Source organism: Pseudorca crassidens, chromosome 5, assembly GCF_039906515.1.
Source record: "Pseudorca crassidens isolate mPseCra1 chromosome 5, mPseCra1.hap1, whole genome shotgun sequence".
Lineage (NCBI taxonomy): Eukaryota > Metazoa > Chordata > Mammalia > Artiodactyla > Delphinidae > Pseudorca > Pseudorca crassidens.
The window spans coordinates 141,236,294-141,249,579 of record NC_090300.1 but is presented as its reverse complement, the minus strand read 5'-3'; the positions used below and the strand labels follow the sequence as shown (position 1 = coordinate 141,249,579).

The 13,286-nt window shown below is 39.3% G+C and overlaps 1 protein-coding gene across 12 annotated transcripts in view; it reads right to left on the bottom strand.

The window, feature by feature from the left end:
- Positions 1-13,286, bottom strand: part of TTC3 (tetratricopeptide repeat domain 3) — a 141,077-nt gene that overhangs the window by 15,838 nt on the left and 111,953 nt on the right. For all 12 annotated transcript variants that reach the window (XM_067739472.1, XM_067739463.1, XM_067739468.1 and 9 more), the window contains 4 exons: positions 5,643-5,782; positions 4,070-4,138; positions 3,006-3,102; positions 1,204-1,304 (listed from right to left, as the gene is read on the bottom strand). In XM_067739472.1, coding sequence (XP_067595573.1) covers positions 1,204-1,304; positions 3,006-3,102; positions 4,070-4,138; positions 5,643-5,782 — 407 coding nt within the window. The remainder of the gene's footprint in view (positions 1-1,203; positions 1,305-3,005; positions 3,103-4,069; positions 4,139-5,642; positions 5,783-13,286) is intronic.

The following is a 13,286-nucleotide window of genomic DNA, read 5'->3' as shown; positions in this document are numbered from 1 at the left end:
TGACCACCTAGAGGGGTGGAAAAGGGAGGGTGGGAGGGAGATGCAAGAGGGAGGGGATATGGGGATATATGTATTTGTATAGCTGATTCACTCTGTTATACAGCAGAAACTAACACAACACTATAAAACAATTATACTCCAATAAAGATGTTTAAAAAAACAAAAACAAAAACCTGTGTGTGGAATATGATAAAAGGACCAGATGAAAAGTAATCCCATGTGCAAAAATCTATACTGAAAAGTGCTAAATGCTAGACTGAAGGAGACCCTCTAGGATTCCCAGGTAAACCTTATTCCAAAAACAAAGCAAAAGAAAGAAAAGCAGGTAAAGATTACAGAGGGTTGAAAAAAAATGACCAGATATAAATATCTTTTGAAGTGACATGCCCATACTCTCCCATTAAGACTGTTAAGTGACTATTCTTATGGAAGGCAATTGTTTAAAAAGCCTTAAAAATGTGATCTTCATTCCAGAAATTTATTTATTGCATGGAAATGATTAATAATTTAGCTATAAGGATAAAACTTTAGCTATAAGGATACTTGCTACAGTGCAGCTTTTATTAACAAAATGTGCAAACAACCCAACTCTCCCACTATAGTGGTGTTTAATAAATCATGACATGTTTGTACACTGGATTACTATTTAACCTTTTAAAATTAGGTTGGAGGGGGCTTCCCTGGTGGCGCAGTGGTTTAGAGTCCACATGCCGATGCAGGGGACACGGGTTCCTGCCCCAGTCCAGGAAGATCCCACATGCCGCGGAGCGGCTGGGCCCGTGAGCCATGGCCGCTGAGCCTGCGCGTCCGGAGCCTGTGCTCCGCAACGGGAGAGGCCACAACAGTGAGAGGCCCGCGTACCACAAAAAAAATAAAAAAATAAAAATAAATAAATAAAATTAGGTTGGAGAAGCATAATTATTGATATGAAAGGAGGATTCCTGTATACTACTTAGTGAAAACTATATATAATTTTTTTTCAAATACTTAATGGATTTGCTGCAAAATATTAACTAGTTATAGCTCAATTAAGAATTAGGATAATTTTTATCCTTTTTGTTTACATGTTTTGATTCTTCTATAATTGAATATCTATTAACTATTAAAAATAAACTAGTCCTAATGTAATTTTTTTCTTAAATCAGCCCTAACCTTTTTTTACCCAATGACACTTCTGGAAAGACACCTGCGACATCACAATACCTGCTCATTAGCTTCAGGTTCTTAAGAAATCCTTCGGCTTGTGACTCCATGTTCTGTAACTTATATACTTCCGTCTCCTTCCAGTTTTCGAGCACAGATACCTACCATTAGATTAAAGAATGTAAGTATTTTAAAACTAAAACTATTTTAAGGTTGGTAAAACAAACATTCTAAACCACTTTCAGGTTTCTCCTTAAATGACATATGATCAGAATCACCAGAACTTAATTATGTTATAATTTCTCTAAGGTGAACATGAATTAAAACTTTTGGATTTGAAAATAGAATAACAAGATGACAGTAAAATTATATACCTAAAATTATACTTTTCTCAGATATGAAACTTTCCACATGGCTTACTGCTTAAGCCATATACAAGCACAGAGCTAGGTTACCTACATGTATATACCTGGTGTGCATAATCTATGGTCCTGTTCATGGTGAGCAGAGGGCCAGGACCCTGCAGAACCACCCCAAGGCTGAACCCTACCGAATTTAAAGGCCTCAGAAACAGACTTGTGGTTGCCAAGGGAGAGGGAAGTGGGTGTGTGTGTGTGGTGGGAGTTTGGGGTTAGCAGATGCAAACTACTATATATAGAATGGATAAACAACACGGTCTTACTGTATAGCACAGGGAACTATATTCAATATCCTGTGATAAACCATAATGGAAAAGAATATACAGAAGAATGTGTGTGTGTGTGTGTATATATATATATATATATATATATATACACACACACACATATGTATAACTGAATCACTTTGTTGTACAGCAGAAATTAACACATGTGGTAAATCAACTATACTTCAATAATAAATAAATACAGAATAGCTGCATTAAAATAAAATAAAAGCCTCAGAGAAGCTGTTATCAGCAAGGGCATTAAAAGGTTCTAGGGCATGTTTTTAAAACTTTAGACTCTCTGCTGTGGCTCCCCGCACAAGCCAACTGGCCATTTTTGTAAAAGTCACTGCAGGAAATGTAGACCTGCCTTGTTTTAATCCAGGTGTCAGTAACCTTGACAGGGCCCACCAGGCAAACCTGCTTGCCAAATGGTGATAAATGGGAACTGAATGACTTGGGAACAGAGATGCAGGCATAGTATCGGTAAAGTAGAAGTACTTGGACTATTTTTCCTTCCTTTCTTTATAAAAGCAGCTGCATAGCTGATATTTCACTGGAAGACTCATGTTTACAGACTGCATAAGCTAAGCTTTTCCTTACCTTCCTAGAATAATCACAGACACATACCCAAATAAATAACATTTACTTCTCAATGAGAAAAACAAAGACAACCATATTTCAGGAACTAAATAAAATACAGCCAGAAGTCATTATTATTATTATTGTCTCAGTAGTTTCTCAAATAGTATACTGACATTGGTATATATTCTTCTGTGGGGAGGAGAGTATATTCTTAATAAATGGATTATTTTCAAGTTCCCTTTCTAGCATTGGCAAATAGATTTTATGGTTGGCTACTTCATGGTGCATCACTTGACTAAATATGATGAAGGCATTAACAGTGTAGAGCATGGAAAATGATTGAATTATGTTAAATAAGCAGGTTATAAAAATGTGGTGTACACTACGAGTACAGCTAGCATGAAGGTAAAAAATTTTAAAGCTACAGGCAAGAAGAGAGTGGTTGTTCCAGGGAGGTAGGATTATGGGTGAAAGGATATCCCTCAGCCTCCACACTTCCCAGCAATGCTGTCGTGCCTCATGTGTAATTAAACACAAAGTAAACAAATGATATCCTGCCATATCTGTCAGTCACCAAGTGTCCTGGACTCACCTCTGCATCCACAGCCCTTTGAAGACTCTCTTCATAATGCTCTTTCTCTTTCTTTATACACTCTTCTATTTTCATTTTCTCATTCATAAATGTATTACTGCAAATATTAAAGAAAAAAAAACTTATTGAAAAAAACTTAATCAGTGAGATCACAAAGGCTGAAGCCAGGTTAACTTTTAAGTCATGCCACAAAAAGACTTACACATCTTCTAGAGAAACTTCTTGCCTAATATTTGACTACATAATGCAAGACTCACATGTGCTCTTTGCACTTTACAAATGATCGAAGGAAGATGTGAAATTAAAAGTGAGTATTGGTGGGACTGCTGAGAAACTGGTTCACCATTTTTATGCGGTTAGGTTAAGTCTAATCTGGCTACTGAGTCAGAAATTCTATTTTGACCCATATTACAAGGTAATAACCCAAAGGAAAAAAGTGATATGCACAAAGCTGTTCATGGCATTACGATTATAACAGCTTAAAAAAAAAACAAACAAAAACCCGGCATGGACTATGACGTAAATGGAAATATGTGTATGAAACAATATTAAATAAGAAAAGCAGAATACAACTGCTTACTACTGAATACACTGGTTACCAGTATGTACAAACATTTCTATTAATAAAGGTTAAAAGGAAACTTTTTATAGGTTCATAACAAAAATTCTTTAATAAATCTTTAAAATTGTAGAGCAAGAAACTACCATAATATAGTTGAGACTGTTATTTCAAGTAACACAAAATTTTTTCAAACACATTTTTAGTTTCAGGTTAATTCAAGGGAAAAGAAGACTAATCAACAATGATAAATTCAGCACATTTTTTACACCGACAATGTGAAACAAAAGGAGAAACATCATAAAATAAAAATATTTAAAGAATAAATTTATTTAAATATTAATCTAAATAATAAAATAGAAAGAGAAATTTTAAAAAAGAGAAACATAATCATTTAAAAGAAACAGACAAGTAAAAATATATTTGGATGTCTCAATAAGTGCAGACTGTGCCTCTGGTATTAAAAGTATAATAAGATGTTAAAATAAATTTAAGCTTAATTTGCCTGATTTCAAAGGACTGGTCCAGAAGTAATTCACGTTCCTTTTCCTTTCCAGCGTTTTCCTGGGTATACCTACAAGTAAGTATAATCACCAAATTTTAATTAATTTTCAAAGGTTTTTAAAAACACGATCTCACACAGTAAATTCCTATATCCATGCAAACATTTCTTGAATTCTTTACATTTATTTTTGTTTCATTTCTAATATCTTCTAAATAGGCAAAGAATTTGGACCATTTTCCTTTTGGGAAAATTTCCTTCTACACCTGCAGGGCAGATCACCTTTTTTCTTCACTCTAAGTCGCACGTCTGCAGCAAAGATCCCCTGTCTCAGTCCTCTGTCAGGAGCACCTCCAGGGGCTTCAACACGAGACAGAGGAGTAAGGTGTTGGATCATCATCAGTTTAACAGTGGTTCTCTCTCAAAATGAAAACAGCCTTCTATTCTTTAAAACAGAACCTCGGGGCTTCCCTGGTGGCGCAGTGGTTGAGAGTCCGCCTGCCGATGCAGGAGACACAGGTTCGTGCCCCGGTCCGGGAAGATCCCACATGCTGTGGAGCGGCTAGGCCCGTGAGCCACGGTCACTGAGCCTGCGCGTCCGGAGTCTGTGCTCCGCAATGGGAGAGGCCACAACAGTGAGAGACCCACATACCACAAAAAAAAAAAAAAAAAGAAGTGATGCTCTGACAGTTCTGGGTCTGAACCTTCAGAAGGGTGGGCAGCTTCCACTTCTGCACTCTTGGAAGCTCTTAGCCACCACATAAGCGGTCTGGCTACCATGATGGAGACCACATGGAGAGATCAAATAGATAGAAGAAGCCACATGGAGAGAGAGAAGGCCTGAAACTGCATAGGAAGAAAGAGGCCAAGTCACCCCAGCATCCCAGCTGAGCCAGCCACAAGAGGAACCACTGACAAGACCAGCAGAAGAATGGTCCGGCCAAACAGCCCAGACTGCAAGAGCAGGATCAAATAAAAATTAATTTAAGCCGCTGAGTTTCTGGTGTTTCGTTCAACAGTAGATAACAATTAAGGTGAGGAATCATATGACATATCACTGTTTAGGGAAAGAGGGGTTAGGAATGGATCACAGAGAATCTTAAAACAAACCTGGTCCATCTGACAACTGCCTGAATGTATTACCAAATCCTTCATATTACAGAACCAAATTTTAATAATTTAAAGATTCAGGATGGAAGTAATAAATAAAATGATCATCACAGAATCTTAGTGCTGGAAAGAACCTTAGATCTAGACAAGCCCCCTCATTTTACAATAAGGAAGAGGGGTTAAAGGTAATGTTCACAGTAAGAGGTGGTGCTCAGACTGGAAGTTGGTTCTTTGTTGATTTGCAGTCTTACCTTTATGTAATTTATCTGCAAACATGGTAGGTTTATAAAAAGTTTTAGGTGCAATAATTCCCCAACGGATGTTCTTTAAAATGAAATGAAAATACCTAAAATTTTCACTTTACTTGATATAGCTTGAAATTGAATATCAAAAACGAAAAACAACCCAAATATACCCCAATAATAAATAAATAAGTAAAAATCACTGACTTTCAAGTGTTACTTACATTTCACTGGCATTTAAAACCTTTTTCATCTTCTTCTTCAGTGCCTTTAGTCTCTCTTGGATTTCTTTTTTCTCCTGTTCCCATTTTTTAATTTCCTTTTCCAAATCTTCGAGGAACCAATCTAATTCTGTCTTTGAGATCTAAAAACATTTTAGAAAGTACCTAAATAAATGGGAAGATATACTTAAAAAAAAAAAAAAAAAAAGAACTTGAAAGACTATAATTGTGGTGGTGTGCTAGCTTAACCAATAACTCCAGTTCCACAGAACACACACTCAGGAGCTGGCTGTATGTGCTACCCTGGCCGAGGCTGGACATAAAGTCGCACAATACACAGCCTCAGCCCTTAAACAAGGATGGAGAGAGACATGACAGACTATCTGGTACTTGGGAAGGGCTTCTCAAAATCAGTGATATCTGATCTCTGTCTTAAAAAATGGGTCTGTCACATGGAGAATGGATTCCAAGTAGTGGCAACTGGTGAAGCAGAAGGTTAAAAGAGTAAGGCCTGTCTGTGCAAAAAAGCAAGAGGTGCTACATGGCTGGAGGACGAGGTGGGTGTTCAGAAGTCAGGGCACGGAGAATGGCAACTGAGGCACCTTGGGTTAAAATGATCAAGGGCCTTGTAAGCCATGCTAGGGAGTCTGGACTTTATCCTGCTGAAAACGGGAAGCCAGTGAAGGCTCTTAAGCAGGGTTGTGAGATGATGAGATTCCTATTTTAGAAAAATAACTGAAAGACAAAGAGGTAGACCAGAGATAAGAGGGTGCATGAAGGACGAGAACAGTGACTTTCACATTTTCTTGACTTTCTCTGACACTTTCTTATTGTGACCCACAATAGCAAATACATTTTAATAATTATCTACAGCATATGTATATACATGTATATGTATGCACGTGTATACACATAAAACTGAAAAAAAAATTGCCCTCATTTTCTGAGATGCCCCGGAGCAACTAAACCCGCGTGCCACAACTGCTGAAGCCCACGTGCCTAGAGCCCACGCTCCGCAACAAGAGAAGCCACCGCGATGAGAAGCCCGCGCATCGCAACGAAGAGTAGCCCCCCTTCGCCACAACTAGAGAAAGCCTGCACACAGCAACAAAGACCCAACACAGCCAAAAAATAAAAATTAAATTAAAAAAATCTCACTGCAACAGCCCAGGTGAGAGACAATGAGGATGACAGTGGTAGCTGTAGGGATGATAAAAAAAAATAAAGGAAACTTTAGAAGACTAGAATGGATAAGACCATGTGTCTGACTGGATATATGGTAAAGCAGAAGGTGACAGAGTTAAAGATAAGTTTCTACCTTGGATGAATAACTAAACAAAATTCCATTAACAAAAAAGGAGAATACGGAAGATGTACAGGAAAGAGGGAAATTAACCTAGATATGTATGTTTAAATAAATTTATGAGTAAACAATAAAATATATAGAAGAACTTAATAATTTTGACCCTGCATCATTTTGATGGAACAGAGTAGAAATTTATAAGTGTTTGACAAAGACTACAAATCAAAGGAATAAAATTCTGAATTCAAACAGTCTTCCAACATAGCCACACAGAAAGGAATAACGTATTTCCAAGTTTTGCTGATTTACACATCTTCTAACAGGCTATTCTAGAGTGGGTTAGCACACCATCAAGACAGGTGTGTTCTGCTCCCCAAAGAACCTTTCCCAACAGGGCAAACTCCAACCCCATTAATATACTACCAACCAAAAGTCCATTCACCAATTAATTAGCTGTAACTTGGAATGCATTTCCCCATAAAAAGCCATGTTAGAAACATCAGTTAAATAGCCAACACTTCTCTTCCAAGAAGCTCACAGTTACAGTGGTTAGCTGAAGAAAACGAGGTCTACAGTGTTAAAGAAGGCAAGTTTCCAGACCATGAAGAGTCTATTTGACTGTAGAAGAAATAGTCTCAACCGGGGTTCTGGGAGCAGGGACATGCGGTGCTAGAAAGACGAGGAGGAAAGCTAAGACTCCCCTCTGAGACGGTTTTGAAAAAGACTCTCGTCTGTCTTCAGCAGCCTCCCGTCTTCCTTTTGGCAGCGGGTTCCGCCCTCTGGGGGCCCTTCCTCCCTCAACACCCTCAAGTTTCTCTGGACCCCTGACTTAAGCCCACCCCCAGCCGAGGGCCTGCCAACTCCCAGGCATACTTCCAGAACGTCCTTCCTCCCCTTCCCTTGCCATCCCTCACCCCGAGGGCGCCTGACTGCAGCACGGCGCTCAGACAAACCACTTCAACCGGCCTGGAAGTATCCACGCTTCACTCTTCAGCCTAAATGATCCTCTAAGCTACAGGGAGTCTGCACACATGTTTTATTTGGCAAGCCCAGTACTTTTCGTTTGCTTTTCAAAATATAAATGTGTTATCTCTGCCTGGTCACAGAGGCTTTTGGTTTGCAACACCTGCCAGAATTTCAGGCAATATGACAAGGAGAAATGAAAAGCTGTTATCTTGATGCTCTGGACGGCTAGGTACAACACCAGTTGAGACAGCCTGCTTGGTCCGCTTTCTTACACAGGTGTTGCCTTTTGAAACTTCTTCTGAACCTACAAATTCTCTAAAAGTTTTATGTCATTTTTCGAGGTGCCATCTCTTCAGTGCCAGCAGATATACAGGCGGTGCATATGCTTGTAAGATGCCAGCCACTTATAAATGAACACGCTCTAGACTAATATTTCTAACATTACTATGTGAATCAGAATGGAGCAATATTTACAAGAGACTAAAAGAAGCACGTTTCAACTTTACTCTTTTCCAGTTTGAAATTCTACTAGTAACGACGACTGCTTAATGAAGTCCCAACTTCATTTCTGCTTAGGGAGCCTTTCATTTTCCACCTCTGACCAGGTTCCCTGTAGCCTGAATTTCCTGCTTAGGCTGAGAATGTGACCAGGTCACTGAGACATGGGTTCAGCTACAGAAACTTGGAGCCTCCTCCTTCAGAAAAGACAGTGTACCCTGAAGCCAAGTTACACAGACTCCCCGTGAAATACGGCTGTCTAGTCAAAAGAGGCATCAACTTACAAGGACATTTCTCCCTCATCAGCTTTCGACACCAAGGTTTCGGATGTTCCTGGGAAGCAGGTTTGCTAACCAGTCCGGGTCCTTAATGACTTTAAAGTCCCGCTGCAGGAGTAGGGTTGACCTCAGTGGCCTTGAGATGTGCAGGCCAACTGTTCTAAGGCAGCAGAGGTTCAACAGCTTAGTGACATTCCCTCCGTCACGGGGACGGTTCAACTCATTTTCCTTGCTGCAATCTTGCTGATCCTGAATGTGCTGAGTCATTACTGTGACAGAGGTGACCACCATGCCTACTAGGCTTACCAGATCCTGTATTCTACTACCATGACCAATGTCCATATGCACGCCTTGCTGCTGATGGCCAAGCCAAACTTGTTTCTTGCCTCTATTCTAAGCCAATGATTTCACCTAGGATTCAGCCCTTTGGCTGGGAGATGATGTACAACCTCAAGGTTATACTGGGACATAAGAACCTACTTGGCAACAAGTACCTCAAGCAGTTCAGGTATCAAAAGGCACAAAGTATTATAAACACACACACACACACCCCTACAGCTCAGCCATGAAAAATGCTACATGAGTTCATCTGCCATTTGTACTCACCACCCTTTAATGACATAGCTGGCCTAGGGCAGCTATCACGAGCTTGTCTCCGACTACATGAAAAAGAATAATCTGAATGCCTTTCTTTGAAACATTAGAATAGGAGAAACAACAGGCTGTATACAACTGCATCCTGTATTTACACAGTTCACTGACATAATTATAAACACCTCTGAAAGTCTTTTTCTCAATTAGAGAACATTTGGTTTTTATACCTCTTTTTTTAAACCTCAACTATGTTTTAAAATAAATATTTGAAGTGCCTTCAGTAATATATATAATTTTAAAAATACAAAATAAAAAAGAAGGCTAAGTAAAGAAAACAGAATAAAAAGATAAGAATGATAATATAAAAACAGAGCCAGAGTAATATAAAAACACATGGCATGAGGTCCTAACCATTCTTCAGAAACAGTATTAAAACTTTCTGGCAGTCGAAGTCCAATAAAAACAAGCCCACTGCACGAAGACACGCAGATAGTAAAAGTGGAGAGAAATTACTTCTCAGGGCCTCATAAAGAGGACGCTACATAAAAGTCCTGGAAGATCAGCACAGCACCTGGCACTTAAGAAGCATCCAATAAATATTTGTCAAATGAAAGAATGGGTGATATCCTCCACTACATACTAGCAGTAAATAAAGCAACGATCTTCACACAACGTCCAGGCCTGATGGCCTTTCATGTAGGCTGACAGAATATGAAGACACAATTCACTAAACCCAGTTCTTCAGGGGCCCAGGTACAACTGTTTGATAACATCGGCGGAGCTCCTAGTCTGTACACTGAGATCCAAAGATGGCTAAGAAACAGTCGTCACTTTCAGGGAGATCACAGTTTGGTGGGGGAAATGTGCATAAAAGATAATTACTACACCATACACAAAAATTAACTCAAAATGGATCATAGGCCTAAGTGGAGAGAGCTAAAACTATAAAACTCTAGAATACAGGAGTAAATCCTGGTGCTTGGTGATCTTGGATTTGACAGTGGTTTCTCAGCTGTGACATCAAAAGCATAAGCAACAAAAGAAAAAATAGAGAAAGCGGACTACACTGCAATTTAAAACTTGTGTGCTGCAAATGATACCATCAAGAAAGTGAAAAGACAACCCATGGAACAGGAGATAGAAGAAATAAAGTTGCAAATATGGAAGATGGGAGAAAATATTTCTAAATCATATATTTGATAAGCAACTTGTACCTAGAATACATATATATGAAAACTCTTAATTCAATAATTTAAAAACAAATAATGAAATTAATAAATGGGCAAAGGATTAAAACAGACATTTCTCCAAATTTTCCAAAGATATAAAAATGGACATTAAGCACATATAAGATGCTCAACATCATTAACCTTTTAGGGAAATGCAAATCAAAACCACAATGAGAAACCACTTTACACCCATCAGAACAGCTAAAATCAAAAAGACAGATGATAATAAGCATTAGTGAGACCATGGAGAGATTGGATCCCTCATACACTGCTGGTGGGAATGTAAGATGGTGCAGCTGTTTTGGAACAGTATGGAACTTTCTCGAATTCTTAAATATGGGGTTAGCACACGACCCAGCAATTCCACTCCTAGGTATATACCCAAAAGAAATGAAAACATATGTCCACAGAAAAACTTGTACTCAGATGTTCATAGCAATATTATTCATAACAGCCCCAAACTGGAAAGAATCCAAATGTCCATCAACTGATGAATGGGTAAATAAAATGTGATACAGCATACAAAGGAATATTATTCAGCAGTAAAAAGGAATGAAGTGCTGATACATGTTACTCGGATGAATGTACATGCATGGACCCTGAAAACATTAAGCTAGGTGAAAGAAGGCACTCACAAAAGACCACATATAATATGACTCCATTTATATAAAATGCCCAGAACAGGCAAAACCATAGAGTAAATTAGTGCTTGCCTACAGCTGGGGGAGGGAGGGAGGAGAACACGGAGTGACTGGTAGTGGTTATGAGATTTCGTTTTGGGGCGATAAAAATGTTCTAAACTTAAGATTGTGGTGATGGTTACAACAGCGTGCATATAGTAAAAACACTGACTATATACTTTAAATGGGTGAATTTTATGGTATGTGAATTCTATCTCAATGATATTAACAAAATGATAATTACTGTATAATATAGTGTGAGGCACTCATTATCACCACTGCATTAATAAGGGCGTTTAACCAAGCCTGAGCTGTCGTCAGTGACTGCTTCCTCAACAACATGATGCCCGAGTTGGACCCAAACAGTGAGGAGGAGTGAGCCAGGCTTCGGGAGGAAGAAGGCCACTTGAAGCAGAAGGAACAGTGCTGGGAAAAGGTCCAGAAGTGAGCAAATCACATGACAAGCACTATCCATTACGTAAGGAAGAAGGCAGAAGATGGAGTTAGGTACCGTACCAATCACAGATGGTCTCTTAAGCTCTTGGTAATTACTGAGCATTAGTGAATTACTGGTGCTAACCTACTGTGGCAGAGGGATGGCATTCACAGCCCCATCCTTCACCCCTCCCCATATCTACACCCTTTCTCATGGGACCTTGGCGTTCCCTTCACTAAAGAGGCAGTCTCTTCCCCACCCCTGGCATCTGGGCTGGCTATGTGACTTGCTTTGCCTGATGTGATATTAGCAGTGACTGTCCTCACCTGCCCTTGTACTTACTGGAAGATGAAAGACACATGGAGCAGATCTAGTTGCCCCTGTTGTCCCCGCTGAGGCCATTCTAGCACAGCCAAGAACAGCACAGCCCTAGCTGACCCAAAGGTGAAACAGTCTAGCCAAGCCCCATCGGGATCAGCTAACCCACAGACTCACACATTTAATATTCATTGTTATACATCACTGAGGTTTTTGTGGGTGGTTGTTACTCGGCATTATTATGGTGTCGATTAACTGACAGGCTGCTCATGAAATGCTGAGAAACGTTTTTCAACTGGTTGTGGAACGGACATTCTCTTAAGGGAGGACAAAAGCAAGGTATTTGGAGCCCGACACTCACCACCTGTTCTCCTGCTTAGTACTGGTGGGACTTGGAGCAAGATGCATTAGCAAGTCCGGCCCCCTTTTTCCTTATCAGTAAAATGGAGAGAATATTATATACTATACTGTAACACCAGTACGCTAGGATTGTTTTGAGATTAAATAAAATAATACATGTAAAATATTTACAACTCAGTATGGCACATAACATGAGCTCCATAAATGTTAGATTAAAAAAAATGCTGGTGCAACTAAGGAGCCCGCCTGCCACAACTAAGACCCAGCACAACCAAATAAACAAATAACTAACTAAATAAATGTTTAAAAAAAAAAAAAAAAAAAGGCTGGGGACCTCCCTGGCGGTCCAGTGGTTAAGACTTCACCTTCCAATGCAGGGGTTGCAGGTTTGATCCCTGGTTGGGGAGCTAAGATCCCACATGCCTCGTGGCCAAAAAACCCAAAAAAACAGAAGAGATATTGTAACAAATTCAATAAAGACTTTAAAAATGGCCCACATAAAAAAAAAATCTTAAAAAAAAGAATTTAAAAAGGCTGAACTTGGCAAGGGCAACAACTGAACAGGAGAACCCCACCTCTATGAAGACGTGAGCTGAGGAAGTTCTGGCAAGCAGGGGCCCAAGATTCTGTTGAAACAGGACAAAGTTCCAAATTCTACTCCATAAATTATTCTGGGCCAAAATTATTTTGACTGTGTTTTAAGAGTCAATGTCAACTAAATCCCCATCTTAGCTATAAGCAAACCCCATTAAAGCACCTGAAGAACATGTGACCTAGGAGAGATGGGGAGTGACTGCTTAATGGGTACAGGGCTTCTTTTTGGAGTGTTGCAAACGGTTCTGGATTGGATGGTGGTAATGATTACACAACATGATGAATATACTGAAAACCACTGAACTGTATACTTTATAGTGGTTAAAGGTGAATTTTACCTTAATAAAACAAGAAAGAACATATGCCCTTGAGCAATATGGCAACCAGTTAT